Raw genomic sequence first — 20,345 nt, 5'->3', positions numbered from 1 at the left:
CCTTTCATTTTATCTTTCATCTGACTCTCCTCAACGAGGATTTCCTGCAGCTATATCTTCCAAACCTTTTTATTCTCACTTTCCTTTACAGTGTTGAGTGACCTTATATAGGTCCCAGTGCTTGGCCTTTGGCCTAAATTTTATATTCCATCCCAATCAATAGCAATCTTCTTGCAGAGATACCTTTGTACTGTTATAATTTCTTTTATTATTTTTTTTTTTTTTGGCGTCGGGGGTTTGGGGAGGGGGGGGGGGGGCGGGTCGGGGTGTCTATCACAGTCCTCTAATTCGACTGGGTGGTATTCATAATGTGGGGTTTAGGAGCGCACTCTTCTGCATGAGTCCTACTTCAGCCTCTAGTTTTCCTAGATTCCTTTCCAGGGATCTTGGGATCGTGCCTAGTGTTCCTTTGATGATGGGTACAATTTCCACTGGCATATCCCATATCCTTCTTATTTCTATTTTCAGATCTTGACAATTGTCCATTTTTTCCCTTTCTTTCTCTTCAACTCTGGTGTCCCATGGTATTGCGACATCAGTGAGTGATACTTTCATCTTGATTCTGTCATTATTATTATTATTATTATTCTAAGTGTCAGAATGTACGACCATTTGAAGAAACACTTGAAATGCATTGGATAATTAGCAAACTCCCTCATCCTTGGAAGCATAAACGTTTTTTAAGGAATATTGAAATGCATGGCATCAAAGTCCAAAAACGTTTATTCTCTTAAAATATACATAACAATACTATTTACATCATAAAAAATCCTGTAACATTTTGAAAAGTGTGTCCCATTCAGCTTCTTGAAGGCAGGAAAAAGAGATCAGATAGTCAAGCATTCTCTGCAGAGGGTCAAATATTGTCAAATATTCCATGCAGAGTCAAACACTGGCTACAGAGCCAAATATTCTCTGCAGAGAATAAGATCATTTTCATATATTCTCTGCAGAGTCAAATATTCTGTACAGAGAGTTAAATATTTTCAGATATTCTCAACAGAGTCAAATATTCTGTAAATAGAGTTAAATGTTTTCAAATATCCTCTATAGAATCAAATATTCTCTATAGAGTGTCAAATGTTTTGAAATATTCTCCGTTGAGGGTCTAGTATGCTCCAGTATTCTCTACAAAGTCAAACATTCTGTACAGAGGATCAAATATTCTCAAACATCTCTGCAGAGAGTCAAATATTCTCAGTTATTCTCTACATACTGAAAGAATAAAACCTAACGTTTAACATACCTATTCACTCGTAAGGCCTCAGTGTGACCCACCGCCATCTCCTGGCAGGCGCCCATGAGAGTTGCCACAGTGTATATGTCAGTACCATCTGAAATTCCTGGGTGGTCACCCATTCGAGGATTAAAAACGACATTTCTAACTTAGCGTAGTATTTACAGACTTCCGGTCAGCTACAGTCTAATCTACTATCTGTCATAAATCCTTCCACTGACCTCGCTCTTATGTCGAGGTCAGGGTCAAAGAGCCTTCAGTGACCTGGTTCATAAGACAAAGGACAGGGTCAAAGGGCCCTCTGTGACCTTGTTCTCAGGGCAAGGTCAAGATTAGGGTCACGTTTTAAATCACTCTTTGGAATCAGCCGCAGATTGTCAAATAACGACAGTCAACTATGATTTAAGCTCTTAAGAATAAAATCTTTGGCTCCAGAAGAAGTCAAAATGTAACAAAAGACGAAATAATAATAATAATAATAATAATAATAATAATAATAATAATAATAATAATAATAATAATATAATAATAATATAATAATAATAATAAACTCATCGCTGGACATTTGAATTTCCCAAAGTAAAATGGCAAAATTGAATTCTAGACTGAATGAGAATCGTGACAAAAAATTGTGATTCTGAGAATCATGACAAAAATATAATCCTACACTGGATTAAGTGAGAAACATTATATAAATGGAATTTTACAATTATATAAAAAATGCAATCCTCAACTCTCTCTTGATAGAGAAACATGACAGAAATGCAATCTTACAGTCGGGATTAAATTAGAATCATGACAAAAATGCAATTCTGCATTCAGGTTTGAGTGAGAAACATTACTAAAAAATGCAATCCTGAAGTCTTCTTTTTTAAATGAGAGACATGACAAAAACAGCCCAAAATTAAATTGTAACGACACCAAAGGCTTAACAAATGCAAGAAAAAATTCATATTATTATTATTATTATTATTATTATACATAAATAAATTATTAAAAAATTCGATTTATAGAAGTTCAGTACTTTATGTACAAAAGTAACACTTATAATAATACTGCCACACAGGAAGTTAACAGAACAAACTTATAAGTACCTATAAACTTATAAAAGTACGAAATCTATAAATACAAAACTATAAAGCTTAATACTGCGATTTATTTTATAAGTATCTACAAAGTCTGAAATGGTCTTTTGACAAATAAACTTATAAAGAACTCCAACAAAAACAGCTTTTAAAACTCGACAGTTCAAATTTCAGTTTGTCTTTGTGTTCAGAATGTAAATATATTTCCATATTACTTATATGAAGCAAAGGTATTTTAAATAAGTAACTGCCATAGAAATATATTTCGGCTAATAATGGTTCTTTAAGTTCTCGTGTGAAGACATATTCATTACTCTTAGCTTTAAAATGGAAATGCATTATAAATATCATTCTTCAAATGTTACAAAATAAACTTACACACTTATTGTATTTTTGTAAACTTTCATTACAATTGTCTTTTCCATGTCTGCCAACGAAAATTTACACTTGTGGTCTTATTTCAATAATTTCTAAGACATATGATTATGTTTGACTTCAGTAAGTCGGAAAATGGACGGTTCAGTCATCACATTTGTTATTTAGATTTTTCATATTCACAAAGGCCACTGGGACGTCTAACCTAATGTCCTAACCTAGCCCAGACCAGATGGACACAAGTCGAGGGAACTGAAGTTCTGAGTTTGTTTTTGGAGCTACTCCAGTTGACCCTCTTTTGGTCCATTAGGTGGGTCCTGTTTTGGTTTGTCAGGTTTCATGGTTATTCTGGTACCTCTCAAAATGTTCATTGTCTTAAGTAAACTGCAAGAGAACTGTCTCTAAACTGGATTGCACTGCAAATACCACGATTACCTTCCAACCACTTCTGGAAGATGAAGCTCTCTACAACTGCTACAAGTACTTGTTGTAAAACCTCAACTGTATTTAAGAGCTGAATGAATTCTACAAGTTCGTTGGAATTCCTACAACTCATGGAAGCTCTCTCAACAACTTGAGCAAGTTCTCAGTGGCTTCTGAAGACTTCCCAAAACATCTGGAGGCTCCTAAAGAAGTTTTACAACTTTTCAAAATCTGCAGGTTCTCAACAGCTTCCAGGGATTCCCAGCCACTTCAGAATGTTCTCAAAACTTCTGGGATCTCTCATAAACTTTGGGTACTATCACCATATTCTTTGAGCTATCAACAAATTGAAGTTATCACTGCCTCTTTTGAGCTAACAACACATTTTTGGAGCAATCGCTGCTTTATTTGAGCTATCACCACGTACTTTGAGCTATCAACAACTTTTGTGAATTATCACTGCCTCAACCGATGAGAGCTATCACCATTTTCTTTGAGCTTCCAACAACTTTTGGGAGCTGTCGTCAAATTCTTTGAGCTATCAAGAACTGAGAACTATCAGAACCTTCTTTAAGCTATCAATAACTTCTGGTTGCTATCAACATCTTTAGCCTACTAACAACTATTGGGAGCCTTCAACAACTGTAGGTCTTAGAAAATTTTCTAACTCAACAACTTATAGAAACTCGAAGCAAGTGCAGGGACTTCCCAAGTACTCTTTCAAGCTCCCAGGAACTTTTTGGATGTCTCAGAACCTTTAGGAAGCTCTCAGGAACTTTTTGGAAATCTCAGAACCTTTAGGAAGCTCCCAGGAACTTTTTGGAAAAATCAGAACCTTGAAGAAGCTCCCAGGAACTTTTTGGGAGTCTCAGAACCTTGAAGAAGCTCCCAGGAACTTTTTGGAAGTCTCAGAACCTTGAAGAAGCTCCCAGGAACTTTTTGGGAGTCTCAGAACCTTGAAGAAGCTCCCAGGAACTTTTTGGAAGTCTCAGAACCTTGAAGAAGCTCCCAGGAACTTTTTGGGAGTCTCAGAACCTTGAAGAAGCTCCCAGGAACTTTTTGGAAGTCTCAGAACCTTGAAAAAGCTCCCACCAACATAAGGAGTCTTCCAGCTACTTCAGAAGTCTCCAAGAAACTTTTGCAGGCTCCCAAGACCTCTTGCAAGCACCTTAAACGTTTCAGAAGCTCCCAACAACGTTTCCAAGCCCCCCGAGAACGTTTGGTAGTTCCCAAGAACCGTTGGAAGTTTGGAAGTTGCCAATGGCTATCAGAAGCTCCAAACATCATCTGCAAGTCTTGTAGACCAAGTTTCTAGTCTGTGTCTTCCTCCACCCAAGCTATGATCTTCCCTTCAACGCCTGGGAGAATGTCGTCGTCATTTACGATCTGGGAAAGAGATAATAATATATAATAATAATAATATAAATAATAATAATAATAATAATAATAATAATAATAATAATAATAATAATAATAATAATAATAATAATAATAATTTAATGGATAAATATTACAAGTTTCTTACCAAACCTAACATTCAAGTCAAAGTTGATGAAGTGATTTAAAATTATAAATGATAATAATTAGATTGGAAAACATACACGCACAGAACTGACCTCCTCCTTGACCATGCCATACTCGGGGTCGTGGCTCTTGAAATGGAACCTGAACAGACCCGGTCTGTCGAACATGTTCTTGAAGTCCCTGAGACGTATCTCCCCGAGGCGTTTGTTGATCGTCGACATGAAGGGCGTGACAGTCCTCTCCGTGAAGTAGATGACTTTGGTCGACGGTTCGACCACACCTGGAACGAGAGGTTGATTGACTGATCAAACTATAGATTTTAGGCATACATGCCAAGCACTATGGCCATTCAACACTTGAACTCAAAATGTCTATTTACCCAGAATTCATTAAAACAATAAAAATGTACCAAGAAAATATAAAGTCTTGAATATGGATCAAATAAAGCTGTAAATAAAAGTTAATTACCTTCAAAAACACCTCACTCAAGGACCTGCCATAGAGTGGAGTAGCTCTCCTTTGAAAAATTAGTCAGAAAGGGAAGTATAGGTAGATTCACTTGCATAAAGGCTGGGCTTTGAGAAACTATTAAATACTCTATGGACAAAGAAAGCAAATTGTAGATCCACCAGGACAGAAAACAGGAAAGAATGGACTTTTAGAAGACTTTGAGGAACTTATTGACAAAGAGCAAATTGTATATCCAACAGGATAGAAAACGTTAAACTTGAACTGTAAAAGAACTTGCTGACAAAGAACCAAGAACATTTAACCAATACATAACTCACCATTGACCTGTAAACGCTTATCGCCAGGCCTGGACGATTTATCTGCGCTCGTGCTAATCACTCCATTGGCCAGTCCTCCAGATCCTGGGCTCCCATTTGCTCCATTCCCCGCTCCAACTCCTCCAGTCCCTCCTACGCTGGTCAGCCCTCCGCACCTCTCTATGAGAACAGCTATTGCCTGCTCCAGAGTGTCTAGTGTGTGCTGGTTGGGGTCGGTTCCTCTGTTGAGGAGAACAAGGCTCTCAGTAAGGGGGCAAGGCTACCTGGGTCTTTCAATATGGCGCTTCTGGTTTTTGAGTTGTGATGTACAGAAATGTTCTACTGTAGAAAACCTTAAAAAGCTTTCGCGTTACCTGAAGTTACTCCTCAGGGAGATGATGGCGTCTCTGACCAGCTGGAGTTCCTCTCTGGTCCCTCCTCCCATTCCAGTGTTGCCGCGTGTAAGGGCGGTGTCTCCCATGCTGACAGTTCTCTTGCCGTTCTGTGGTGATGAAGAAAAGGGATACTATGTCAGAAAGCAACTCTTGCCTCACGTTACACTAGGAGAAGCAAAGGGATATTATGTCAGAAAGCAACTCTAGCCTCACGTTACACTTCCTAGTTCCAGAAGCAATGTACAAGCAATCTGGTTCATTTTGAAGTATAGAGACCAACTCTAGCCTAACGTAACACTTCCTAGTTCCAGAAGGCAATGTACAAGCAATGTCTCTGGTCCATTTTGAAGTATAGTAGACCAACTCGCTAGCCTAACGTAAGCACTTCCTAGTTTCCAGAAGCAATGTACCAAGCATGTCTCTGGTGGGCATTTTGAAGTATAGAGCGGGCCAACTCTAGCCTATCGTAACACTTCCTAGTTCCAGAAGCAATGTACAAGGAATGTCTCTGGTTCATTTTGAAGTATAGAGACCAACTCTAGCCTAACGTAACACTCCCTAGTTCCAGAAGCAATGTACAAGCAATGTCTCTGGTTCATTTTTAAGTATAGAGACCAACTCTAGACTAACGTAACACTTCCTAGTTCCAGAAGCAATGTGGAAGCAGTGTCTTTGGTTAATTTTGAAGTATAGCAATCAATTCTAGCCTAACATTACACTTCCTAGTTGCAAAAGCAATGTCTTTAGTTCATTTTGAAGTATAGCAATCAACTCTAACCTAACGTTACACTTCCTAGTTCCAGAAGCAATGTACAAGCAATGTCTTTGGTTCATTTTGAAGTATAGCAATGAATTCTAGCCTAACATTACACTTCCTAGTTCCAGAAGCAATGTCTTTGGTTCATTTTGAAGTATAGAAACCGATTCTAGCCCCGCGTACACTTGGAACGAATTCCAAGGACAGTAAACTAGACAAGAGCCGAAGACCTGTACCTGGAGATTCCGGATGGCGTCTTCGAACTGTGCCCTCTGGACTTGGATGGTCTTGTCCCTGTGGTGCATCTGCTTCCTCAGCTCCGTGATGATGTTCTCCCGCTGGTCCAGGAGCCTCTTGAGCTCCGCCTACGGGAGGATGCCACATTACAGGAGATTTAGTGGGGAGGAAGGTTGTAGGTAAACATGGAGAAGGGTTGCATATGAATAAACAAAAAGGGTTGCATATTACAAATAAAAGCGTTGCACATAAACATGATGGGATGCAAATGATACTGAATTTTAAAGTATGAGGTTGCATAACAACATGGAGAAGGGTTGCATTATACAAATAGAAGGGTTGGTGAACATAAAACATGATATTGAATGTTAAAATACGGGGTTGCATATTAACAAATAGAACGGTTGGTGAACATAAAACATGATATTGAATGTTAAAATACGGGGCTGCATATTAACCTGAATTAGGGTTGCGTGCGAAGACACAAAAAGTGTTGCAAGTAACCATGAAAGAGGGTTGCAAATAAAGATGAAGGGTTGCACGCAGAGAAGAAATACCGTAGCACTTAAACCAGGAGCTTCATCAAGAAAATTTGTAACAAATCGTGTTGTATGTCAGCATGACGAAGGGTTGCATATTCCAGACACCCCTCTCCTCCCCCCGCCCCCCCCTCCCCACCAAAAAAAAGGGTTGCACTCCACGAGAGAAGGTATAATGAATGCGGTTAAGAAGGTTGGGCTACAAACGGTCTAACACCGTCTGGTCCGTTCATGAAGGCTTCTCTCTTGGACAGGTAACTGAATCTCGTATAATATTAAGCTCCTTCTATTGTTAACGTCTATAGACATTATTATTATTATTAATCAAGATAAATTATTTAAGACAAGAAGTTAGTAATTGTGAGTGTATAAGCCCCAGACATCACCTGGCCATATGGCCCTGCCACCAGGACCGTAATTATCGACCGTTGCGTGCTCTTGTACTAAAAAATATTTACTTCCTCTCTGTCTCTGTCTCTCTTCTCATCATCATCGTTATCATACTTTCTGTCTTAACATCTCTTCAGTATTTCAAGGGTTTCATCTCTTCTCAGTTCTGTGGCTTAGAGGGTCTCAAATTACAATTCACGCGCATAAAATGATCAAAATTCATTTTAGCCAATCAAGATTGGCTATACATAACATTCTAATTCAGTTTAGCCGATCAGGAATGGATGTATAAAGTTCTAATTCAATATAGCCAATCAAGAATGGCTACAAGTGATATTGAATCTAGTTTAGCCGATCAAGAATGGCTATGAATTTTCTAGTATAATTTATCCAATTAAGAATGGATGTGATATTCTAAGTCCATTTATCCAATCGAAAATGGACATAATATTCTAATTCAGTTTAGCCGATCAAGAATGGATATGATATTCTAATTCAGTTTATCCAATCAAGATTGAATATAATATTACAATTCTATTTAGCCAATCAAGAATGGCTATAAATTCAATTTAGCCAAGCAAGAATAGTTCCTGTTACCTTTGAAGCATAGACTGGCTTTGTGCTTGTCAAGCCAGTCGAATTATTAACCGGCAAATGATTTAAAAAAATGGTGATTTATGTGAAATTGGCTCGACATCAAAAGAGTGAAATTATATAAAGTATAAAATGGTAATTGTATATATTCTGTCATTTTTATTGTAATCTGTTGTGATTTGTCAAAGGGCACACGTTTCTGATGTTGTTACTGTCATTTGTCAAAGGGCACACGTTTCTGATGTTACTGTCATTGGTGTAGTACATATCTCGTAGCAAATGACTGTAATGTTTATGTAGTTTTGTGGAAACATTGCACTAATAATGGACTTTAGTCCTGAGTTCGTTACCTTTGAAAATGTTATTATTATTATTATTATTATTATTATTATTATTATTATTATTATTATTATTATTATTATTATTATTAAGGGTAAAAACACACCTAAAATGTCGACACATGAGATGTTCTCGTATTGATAGAGTTACGATGAACTTCATCAAATTCCCGACGTTTTTAAGTGTAAGTTTCCCTAAAACTTTCAATCTTACACCTTAAATAGTCCATTCCTATCGCTCCCAAAATCCAATCTCATGTTAACAGTCTTGAGGCTCACCTTTGTGCAAAATTTGGTCAAAATCCACATGTAAGTTTTCGAGTAATCTTGCAAAAAAAATAAAAAACAAACAAACAAATTGGGCAATGCCCTCTTGGTTACCTTCTCAGCCTCCAGAGCCTGGCGGGCGATAGATAAGTGGATGATCTCTTGCTTGGCAGAGGCTGTGGATTCTGAGGCCAGATCTTGCGTCCTGCCTGGAATGTTTATTCTTAAGGCTGGGTCCAGCTCCTGGAATGAATAAGGCTAGAATATTAATAATAACATTAAAATGTCCAGAGAGTGAGTCATAAGATATACAGAAATTAATACTTGGCCTTTTTTTTTTTTGAAAGGGTGGAATTCCATTATGTATTGACCAAAGTATTACATGGCCTGTTATTTGAAGCCTGTTTGTCAGGCAAGAATATTTTTTTTTTTTGGTCTTCTTTTAGCACCTTGTTGCCAAACTTTGCATCAGGTAGCCAGCAGGTTTTCCAAATTGGTGTCAAATTGAAATCATACAAGCTTGATCATGTGCAACTTCAGTTTTATCACATATATTGGCTTCCTTGATGGACAGTGTGGTGGCAAGATGCCCGAAAGGGCACTAAACTTATTCAGAAAGACTCATTAAGCAATAAGACCACCGTAATCTAATGAAACTTATTACTCCCCAATGTCGCCTTACAAATAACATGCTCTTCTTGAACTGGAACACTTCTAGCATGCACAATTTTAAGTGTTAGTTCGTATAAATACCATGCTCTTAAACCCCATGCAGGGAATGGTTACTGACCAGCAAGCACATGCAATGAGTTTCCAAGTCCAGTTAGCATGTCAGTCATGTGTTCTCCTTGGCAAAAAAGCAAATGTTGAGTCCTGTGATGTGATTTCTTAATCTTCGTGACTTCAGAGTCCGCATAAGCTTAAAGGACGACAAGTCACAAAGGCTACTGACTCCCCAAGCTTTCACAGAGAAACAAAATTACGTGTTATTAATGACCCTACAGTTGGCCTGGGTACCCTAAAGTGTATACCATGAGATTCCGCCCAATGTCTTCTACTGAACAACAGTGTTTTCTACAATACCAGAAGGCACAATAATAAGTTCTTCTACTTGAGTTTCACCAGTTCCTACAGGTTACCAGAGTTTACAGAGTAAAGAAGCAGCATTGTTGGAGTTGGTATGCTGTGATGTCACATGAGTTTAACCAATGCGACAGGTTGTATTACTTGTTTTTCATCACTACTTACAAGATAACAGTTTCCACAGGTTAAAGAAGATTCAGTGCCAATGTTGGCGCACTATAATGTATACTTGATTACCACCAATGCCTAGAAGCTCTGAGTACCTGAGTTGAACCAATACCTAGAGGTTCACAGTGCTCCAGTTTCAACAGTGCCTACTGGTACTGAGATTTTGCACAGAGTAAAGAAGTAATACCAGCTTTCATACATAGTATTATCAACAAGTGGTTCACCAATACCTACAGAGTATTATTACTTGAGCTGCACCAGTCCGACAGGTTCTCAGATTTTATGCAAAGACAAGGAGAAGAAGAAGAAGCATTGCCAACTTTGGTACGCTGTGGCATTAACGCTACCCAGTTTGCGAAAGCCCAAGTGCTACTTTCCTCCGGAAAACAACGTCTAGTGTCCCTCAGACAGAACCCAGCATCGTACACTACTGCAGGGGCCACCCAGCATTGTACACTACTGCAGGGGCCACCCAGCATCATACACTACTGCAAGAGCCACCCAGCAGAGCAGGACATAGGCCAAGCTACCTGACGAGACTGTCTGCTGCGATGTCCCGCGGGGTTTGTACTCTGACCCTCCGCGTTGTTCCCAGCGGCCCGCAACGGAGAGGCCGCCTGGGTTTCTTCGCAGGACAGCATCGTCCTCCCCTTCGCAGGATTCTCTTTGTTGAGCTGGCCCTTCTGGGAGGAGTCCCTTGAGGACTTCTCGCGAGGGCGGGAGGAAGCCAGGATGCTCAGTTGCTCCCTGGTCGTACAGACGCCTCTGCTCTCCACCTCGGTAGCCGTCGCCAGGAGCTGGAAACACCGGCGAGATCTTTGTCAACCAACAGTGGATTGATTGGTTGAGTTCAGGAGTTGGAGGGGCGGGGGGGGGGGTTCGTTGTGATTGTGGTGGAGGGGTGGGGATTGGGGGGTGTAGAGGGGTAGTAGGTGTCCTAACTTGTACTCAAGCAGTTTCATTTGGTTCAATGCCTTTGTTTATTTCTGGGTTTTATGAAATTTTATATCTCTATCTAAAATATGAATTTAATTGATATGCAGAGTCCTTATACACAAAGCCACACACCTACACTGTACACACACACACACACACACAGAGAGAGAGAGAGAGAGAGAGAGAGAGAGAGAGAGATAACCACAAATTAAGCATCCAATAAAAGACTCTATTAACACATTCATTTGTTCTTTACGACCGGGAGTGATTGCAAGAACAATCAAAGTGAAAGTGGGTCGCTTAGGTCAGAGCAGGTCGCCGAGTGGTCGCTAAATCCGGGTCATTTAGCGACCAGTTAATGACATTATTGTTATTATTATTATTATTTGCAGGAAATCCTTAGCAGACTGACGGCATTGGGCAATGGGTTCTATTGAGGCCTGCAAGTCACCGGAGAGAGAGAGAGAAGAGAGAGAGAGAGAGAGAGAGAGAGAGAGAGAGAGAGTTTATTCATATTGAGGTTCTACTGAGAGAAAAAGAGTGGCTAAACTACATTAGGTTTTTACAAAAAGTGGAGAGAGAGGGAGAGAGTGAAAGAGAAAATAAACCACACAATATGAAAGACATAAAGAGAGAGAGAGAGAGAGAGAGAGAGACAGAAGACATTGCAGTTCACTGAACTGAAGTTCGCCTTCAGAAAACGTTAGACCAATTACCATATGGTCTCTTCCAAGCCATTAAAGCCTTCTATATGATCATCTATACTCTTTCCCCTTGGAGAGTGGCATTTTATAGAGTTTATAGAAATTTTTCGTGGGATGAGGTTGCTAGCCCTACACCCTTCAAAACCCTGGATGAAGCCCACGGCAGGCGACTGACCTCCAGGTACATATGTAATGAATATTGATAGATATTAATTCAAGGCACACACATTTTCATATACATACACATCAAACAAACATACACTCGTACAACGTATACATGATTTCTGTGCAAAGTAATTTTAATTTTGTTCAACAGCAATTGAATAAAAATATCTAAACTGTGATTAAATTCTGAATAATATTTCAGAATATATAACTCAAGTGCTGATATTTATATGGCCTAAAATAAAATACTTGGTCCCAGGTCACTCTATGACGAAATTATATGATAATGAAGTCCAGTTCTATATATGAATGTGTAATTTATAATGAATTACTTTGACAGTAATTACTAAAATAATATTATTTTGCAAGTTCAATATATTATATACATAAAATTTGATCACTGGCATAACTTTTCTGAGCAATAATATAATAAATAACGTGACCTTATATATATATATATATATATATATATATATATATATAATATATATATATATATACTATATATAATATATAGCCTTCAAAAGCTCATAACATTTTTGAATAAAATCCTCATAGATAAGTAAATAAATATATATAATTATATATTTGTTTTATTTATTTATTTCCGTGCATTATATATTAGCTACCAGAAGATGGGGACAGAACGGCCCTTGAAACCTCGTAACATTTTTTAATAAAATTATCGTGAATAAGTAAATAAATAAATATACATGTAATATATATATTTATTTATTTATTTCTTTATTTACTCATTTATTAACCTTTCCTTTCCTGTTCCTCCTCATCACAACAGAATTGGCAATCATCCTGTTCTTTTCTCGGTCAGAGTCACTCAGGATTCTGTCTCTGTACATTTCACAATTAACATAAGTCTCTTTTATCAACACTATCTGTTTATATCATTTTCTGTAGTCGACGTGTTATTAACTTAGTTAATTGAGGTCACTGTAATGTTATGTTGTTGATAACACAGTTTCTGGTCCCTTTTTTTGTTGTAGATAACACACTTTGTGGGCCTTTTTTTGTTGTTGATAACTTAGTTTGTGGGCCTTTTTTATTGTTAACATACAATTTGTGGACCTTTTTTGTTGTTGATAACACAGTTTGTGGGCCTTTTTTTGTTGTTGATAACTTAGTTTGTGGGCCTTTTTAGTTGTTGATAACTTAGTTTGTGGTCCCTTTTTTGTTGATAACACACTGTTCACCTTTTTTGTTGATAACAGTTTGTTGGCGCTTTTTGTTATTGATAACACAGTTTGTTGGCCTTTTTTTTGTTGATAACACAGTTTGTTGGCCTTTTTTTTTAACACTGTGGGCCTTTTTTTTTTTATCAAAACTACTTTGTGCCCTTTTCTTGTTATTGACAGCACTATCTTGTGCCCTATTCTTGTTATCACCTAGTTATTGACACGTCTTTAACCTTTTCTTATCGCTCTTGTAATTAATAACACTTCCGTGACTTTTTTTCTTTTGATATCACCTTATTACAACACAATCTATCTATGTCTTTTCTCAGTCATCACCGTATCAATAACCCAACCTCTCTTGCGTCTCATTTTGTTATCACCGTCATGAAATGACTGTTATTAACGACGAGGAATAACGTCGATAATCACGTTGATAACACAGGCAGTTATTAGCCAATCACTTGAAACTAACGGAATTTTATTTTCGAATTAATCTATCACTTATTTCACGCCGTTCACTCTATCGTATTCCCTCTTAAAACGGTACCCCGTGGTACCATCTATGTACCCTGGCTCGCAGGTACACCGTGCAACCTGTGTGAAGGTACCGACGGCTTTGGCGAGGGGAGAGAGAGAGTGGGAGAGAGAGAGAGAGAGAGAGAGGAGAGTACCTGTGGATCTTAGTACCACAACTTAGTTTCCAGGTGACGATATGTGCCGGTTAGCGGATAGTTTCTCTGTATATTTTTGTGAATATTAATGATTTTTTTACTGTATATTAGTAAGATGGCGTTTTATTTATATGATAGCATGTTAATGATTTAATAAGTGAAAGGTTAAATAGGTAAACTGGACAAGAATGTTGAGAAAATAAGATAAATTGCAAATGGAAACTCGACGGGTAAATATTACCAAACCGGCAACTCAGCCGCTACCGAAAGATTCCTCAAGTCCGAATACGATTCTAGCCGACAGCCGCCTAACCGAAGAAGCCGTAATTGATTGAAGGCACAACGAACTTCACGGATACGCAAATATCCGAAACAAATGACTTAAGTACATGCGAGTCATTTACCCCGTAAAGGGCACAGAAGTTCGTGTTAACGGGAGCAAAGTTGTGGACGAAGCCAGCACCAACGGCGAGCGATCGAACGCGTTCGACTTCATCTCTCAGCCGAGTCTTGAAAATTATCGTTCGTGAGGTTCGGATATTGTCGGACTTTTCGTAATCTTTCGACGAATTTTGAGCCTATATTGACCTTTGAGAGGTTAAATAGAGAAGTTGTGTTTATAAAGACTGTCTTAACCTCTGTGAAGGTTATATGGTTAAACAATAATAAATTCGCAAAAGGTTCTTAAAAGTCAAAGTCATATCCTGACCTGTCAGAATCTGGGGGCGATATGAACGCTTTTCTTTGGTATTCTAGAGCAGTTATGACCACCCCAGGGTAGACGGGATGGGGTAGGGATGCCCAGAGATGGGGGAGACGGGAGGGGTTACCCACTGGGTACTAGGGTATTGGGGTATTGAAAGTCGTTATGGGCAATCTAACCAGCACCATGTGGTCGACGGTATGTGAGTATACCAATATTTTTCCTTTCACTTTCCTGAATCTCTCTCTCTCTCGTATCACCTTCATGCCTGGGCTAGTAAGGGACATTACCCTCTCTCTCTCTCTCTCTCAGAGCGTAAACGCACCCCGTCATAACCACATGACGCCAAGGTGCGTCATTACGAATGATATGATTAAGCGTCCACGCATTCGTAATTACCAGTAGTTCTCGGATGGTGTAATTCCGGTTTTTAAATTGCTGCTGTATTTAAATTTATTTTTTTTAAATTTCGGCGTTCGTGTTTGTTAAAATAAATTCAGTCCGTCAATATTGAGTAGGTTCATTTGTTAAAATATATTTTGTCCGAAATAAATTGTCTATGTTAATAAGGCTCGTCATTTCTTAAAATATATTCTGTTCGTGATCAGTTGTTATACATGAATAATGGCAATTATTTTATCAATTTTAGTAACTTGGTAATATGCATCGAAAATTGATTCAAGGTTTGTCTTACTCAGTGTATTTATTATTATTATTATTATTATTATTATTATTATTATTATTATTATTATTATTATTATTTATTATTATACGAAAGCGACTAATAGACTACCTACTTTATTATATTATTATTATTATTATTATTATTATTATTATTATATTATTATTATTATTATTATCATATATGAAAAATCCAGAGACCACTATCTGATTACACAGAATAATATACCATTGATTTAATTAAAGATAAAAAACACAGAACAAAACACAATTGTCCAATAAATGAAACCACAACAACTGATAAATCATCTACTTATACAAACATCAAAATCAGTCCAAAGACTAAGAAGTAACGGGAGAGAAAGAGACGAAAATTATACCGTGTGTGTGGGAGACATCATTGAACAAGAAGACGTTTGTATATACTTAATGGGAGCCGGCTTCCGTGGGAAAAGTACTGGAAACGATACTGTGGTCACCAGGGACCCTAATCGACTACAGGAAGTTGAACGAGATAGTTTTAAATGCCGTGTCAGTACTCCGTGGACTGTTGTCCAAGATCTCCAGATTCCTGCTAATGCTTATTTATGCTTGTATACATTCCCCCTGTTTATTTGTTAAAATTAATGGTTGATTTGTTGTATAAATCTTCTATTCTCTGCAACAGCTTAAAAGTTCTGCTGACCTCTACAAATATTTGTTTAAGCATTTATAATATTCCCCTGCTCATTGGTTAAGATGAATTAATTTTCTATTTATTCCATTTGCTGCCCTCATAATTAATCTGTTTATTTATCAAGACTACAAAAACTATGAACGAAAGTTGCACTCCAAGTTACGGAAACTGGAATTGGACAATTGAACCATTCCAGATTTTGTATTCCCGGTAATAGCAATTATATATTCAAGTCAAATTCTCAGGTCGGAGGTCATCATGCATCCATTCAGGGAAAACGGAGTAGGTCAGTCATTTTGGGTTGTCTGGAAGAATGACCCAAGTTCCAACTCATGCTTTGCTTGAGGTAGTCACTTGAGACCATTGTCTGGCCATTTGTAACTGAGCACATATTCTGGCAATTTGTAGCATCTTGCTTGTAAGCTTTGCACCAAGAAGGCAATGCTGGTGGCAGAATGGAAGTCCTGCTAGTGATTTGATGAACATTAGGGTCTCCAACTTTGCCACCAGTAAGTAATGGGTTCTTGATGCAGAGCTTGGCATGAAGATGCTTCAAGGCACAAGGAGTCATGCCCAGGACAGTGCCTCAAGTTTCTCTTATCCCAGGAAACGTCTTGTATCCTTCCAAAACTGTACAAGAAACAGTCTCTTAAAACTAATGGATGCAGAGAAGGAAACTGACAGAATTTTCTCGGTTATTGCCTCATAGGCATAAGAAAATATTTACAAACATTTAAAAAAACAGCATCTTCCATGTTGATCTCAATACCTCCCAAGAACTAAAACTATCTTTCAAGCTGCAGTCTCCTGAAAAGACTAGTTATTCAGTTAAATCCAGGTTAAAATGCTTCACCCAAAGTCTTCATGCAATGAGTATCCAAAACTGATACTCACTAACTCTTGAATTTCATCACTTCCCTACAGCGCACAAGCCAGCAGCTGTTATCTTCTGGAAGGACTTTGTTCATACTCTTATTTCTAGGTTAATGCTTCACCCAATAGTCTCCATGCATTGTTTACATTCCTTCCTACTCACCAAGTGCTGGAGGGCCAGCAGCTGATCTCTCGTGCTGTTCAAATCCCGAAGGACTCCTTTCAAATCCGACTCCTGTTCCCAGGGGTCGAGCGGGTTCTTCTTCTCTCTCGGCCACTGATCCAGGGTAGGACCCCGGATGAGGCTCGTGGCTGGGGAAGAATTTTGACTTCGACCTTCAGGTTCTCTAGATCCTTCGTCATTTGCGCCGCCTCCGCTGCTGGTAGACCTGTCGTCGCCGCTGCGATCTGCGGGAGAGTCTCCTAGGGCTCCTCGAGAACCCTCGGACTCCTCCCGACCGGATGTCCTGCTGCCGGAAGGACAAGACGCTGCCCCGGGAATCTGCGGGAGCTTTCGGCGTCCGCTCATGCGGTGGATCGTGTGGTACCTGAAAAATTTAAAGAAGACCAAGTTGTTACTGCTGTCATATGACACTAGTCTTTAATTAGAGACATGTTGAGGATTAAATTCATTTCTAGTGGTTGCATCTAATGAGGGTCAATGGCAAAGCCCCAGCTAGATAAGACTTTGTCATGTAAGGCACAGTTAATTAAGTAGTTCTATCTTAATGCAACATTTCCTGTGTGTCACTCTTGCAGTGATGCAGTCCTCTGACAACTCTTTTGTGACAGTGAATGGTGATTTTCTTTTAAGTAAATTTGTCAAATAAATAGTTCATTAGAACCTCACTTATGAGCAAACTTAGCCAAGTGTACTCAGTACATGTCTACTGCAGAGAACATCATGTGAAAAGGGTGCCATTACAGTAATATTTCCCTTAAAGTGTTTTAAATTAATTTTGAAGTTTATATGTCCGGTTTAATAAAATAGATGGCAGATATTTAGTATGGCAAGAGAGACAGAGCTCGTTACTGCAGAAGTTGCTCTAAAGATGAGATTTGCCCATTACATTCCTGTTAGGAGCTGTTGAAATGTATCAGTTTGGGAGATATTAAATTTCTCCGTAGAGGCTGACTGATAAAAGTTACTAGTGTATTCAGTACATTGTAACTCAATGTAGAGAAAGCATTGTATTGTCTGGTTTTCCAAAGATAAAGATATCTTGTTGGGACTTTAAATCGCCATGGACATAACTTACATTTGCATAGAATTCTGGCTCTATGTACATAAGGAATTCTAGACGTACCTGAATGGATTATCGGGATCGTCAGCAGAATTCTGATTTTGAGAGCTGCTCTGTTGGTCAGGCGATGCTGTGTTGGAATCTCTCCTTGCAGAGATGTCTTGCCAGAAGCCCGCTCCTCCTGGACGAATGGGGCCTCTTCCTCCTGAATCGTGCCTTGGCGAGGAGACCTCTACGTCTCCATCAAGGGAAGTGTTCAGCGAGGTATTGAGAGAGTTTGTTAAAGAGGCGTTGAAGGACGAGTTGAGGGGGTCATCAGACGATTCGTCCAAGTTGGATTTAGGAGGGATGGCCGGAGGACCGTTCCTCTGGTGCGCTTGCGATGCAGTCCACTGGAATTTGTGGGATGGTCTCAGGGAATCGTAGGCCCACCGGTTTTGTGCAGTTCTCCTCGGGAGGTTTTCGTACACAGGAGAGGAGTCTCTCACTGGTCCCTGTGCTGCGTTCATGCTTGGATGTCGTCTGAGTCCTACAATGCCTCCCCCGGAGTCATCGTTGGCACACCCAGTCATGATAGCTCGGCGGTTGGCACTCAAGTTTGGTGTCTTTTCTACAGAAGTGACTGGCGCGTCTGGACCAACACCAATGTCTGAGGAGAGGAGTAAAATGAAATAGTTACAAAGTTCATAAATGAACTGATACAGAAAAGGCCAGGGATGGGGTAAATTCTCTATTGAAATAAGCATATCTAATTGAATTTGCTTTGTTTCACAGTGAAAACCTTGTATTGAGAAGGATGCTAAACATTTACAAAATCACGAATTAAACACGAATGTGGATTATGAGTTTAAATGAGTTTAAAACTTGTGTAGAAGACTACAGTATCTACAGACAGTTTTACATCCATACAGCAGACTACCTAATGAACGACTCAGTGTCAGAAGAGATGAAAGAACTAAAACTTCTGCCATCACAAACCATGGGTTGCAGGCATTGGGTGAGACTGTCTGGACGAAGCGCTGGCTGTGTCCTGTTGCTGCTGACTGTGGACGTTTGAGGATGCTGAGGACTTCACGCTCTGGGGCTTGTAATGAGCAGCTAAAGCAAGGATGATTCTCATAATGCTTTTCAGGTTCCCTTCCACGACTTCCTTACTGGTGATGTGGGTCATGCGGATCCGTTTGGCAGCCATGAACTGCAGGATTCTCTCGAGATTCTCTCTCATGGTCTGGACTGTGTTTCCATCACGGCTGATTCCGGCGACCCTTTCGCCAGCTGGAAAGAAAGTTAAGTGCTGTTTTAGATCGTGGATGCTCTGGCGATACGAAATACTCCAGTCTTCTGGTAATTTTATGTAATATGCTGAAGACAGTGACTTTGCTGGAATGAAAAAAACTGGGAATAGCAGCTTCAAGATGCATTGAAAGTTGCTATCAAAGACCAGCTAAAACTTCTTTGTGGGCAGTGCTTAACATTCTTCAGCTATTCACCTTACCATTCATTACTCCATCTTCCAGGCTTCCAATGACTTCATAACTTTACTTTTACTCAGATTCACCTTCAAGTTTCACCACCTACAAACTATTTCAACCTTTACCATCATTTACGGCAGTGCCTCTTCACTTTCACCAATGAAGACTAGGTTTTATATAGTTATACATACTTTATTGGGTCTCATAAATGAGAAAACTTCTAGATATCTCTAAATGAGAACCGAAACTCACAGATGATTTCGATGAGATCAGCGAAGACTTCGCCACTCTGCAGGTCCCTCCTCAGGTCCGTGATCAAGGGTCGGCCTCTTTTTCTGAGCTGAGAGTTGACCCAGGCGACGTAGGCCTTTGAAAATAATTCAGAAGAAAGGTTGAGGTTAATATTAAAGGTGGTTTAGCTGTGGTAATTAGTTTTATTATTATTGCTATTGATTAAAAAGTATATTGTTTTTGACTTGACTGCTAAATAATAAGAGAGAGAGGCCCATCAAGTTAAGTGTGTGTATGTGTATCTCTGTATCTAACTCTTGCTATCTGTGCATTTTACGGATGAACCTGTCGACAAACAAGTTCTCTTAGATTACGATGTCACTCCTGCTAACATCTTGATCAGATGCTTGCAATAATTATGGTTATCAGTCTGAGAATCATATCACAAGGGTCCCCTGAAGATGAAAGTAGGAGGTGTTAGAATCTACGAGTGCTGCTTTGCGAATAGTTTCATCTGTAAAGATATCTATGTAAAAAGCGGAAGATAGATACACAAATCAGTTTCCTTCTCCTTTTATTATTATTATATTATTATTACTAAGCACTTCTGCAAGAGAAGT

The 20,345-nt window shown here is 38.9% G+C and overlaps 1 protein-coding gene across 1 annotated transcript in view; it reads right to left on the bottom strand.

Moving 5' to 3' along the window:
• Positions 1 to 1,767: 1,767 nt before the first annotated feature.
• The window catches only part of LOC135205153 (uncharacterized), a 91,798-nt gene continuing 73,220 nt past the window's right edge, over positions 1,768 to 20,345 (bottom strand). Inside the window, exons 5-14 of the mRNA XM_064235518.1 lie at positions 19,747 to 19,861; positions 19,001 to 19,297; positions 18,086 to 18,671; positions 16,942 to 17,326; positions 9,043 to 9,171; positions 6,800 to 6,928; positions 5,786 to 5,913; positions 5,433 to 5,653; positions 4,737 to 4,924; positions 1,768 to 4,506 (exon numbers count right to left, since the gene is read on the bottom strand). Coding sequence (XP_064091588.1) covers positions 4,432 to 4,506; positions 4,737 to 4,924; positions 5,433 to 5,653; positions 5,786 to 5,913; positions 6,800 to 6,928; positions 9,043 to 9,171; positions 16,942 to 17,326; positions 18,086 to 18,671; positions 19,001 to 19,297; positions 19,747 to 19,861 — 2,253 coding nt within the window. The 3' untranslated portion in view covers positions 1,768 to 4,431. The remainder of the gene's footprint in view (positions 4,507 to 4,736; positions 4,925 to 5,432; positions 5,654 to 5,785; positions 5,914 to 6,799; positions 6,929 to 9,042; positions 9,172 to 16,941; positions 17,327 to 18,085; positions 18,672 to 19,000; positions 19,298 to 19,746; positions 19,862 to 20,345) is intronic.

Source organism: Macrobrachium nipponense, chromosome 48 (assembly GCF_015104395.2).
Source record: "Macrobrachium nipponense isolate FS-2020 chromosome 48, ASM1510439v2, whole genome shotgun sequence".
NCBI classification, from domain to species: domain Eukaryota; kingdom Metazoa; phylum Arthropoda; class Malacostraca; order Decapoda; family Palaemonidae; genus Macrobrachium; species Macrobrachium nipponense.
The sequence above is the reverse complement of the archived record's forward strand: the minus strand, read 5'-3'. Positions and strand labels throughout refer to the sequence as shown.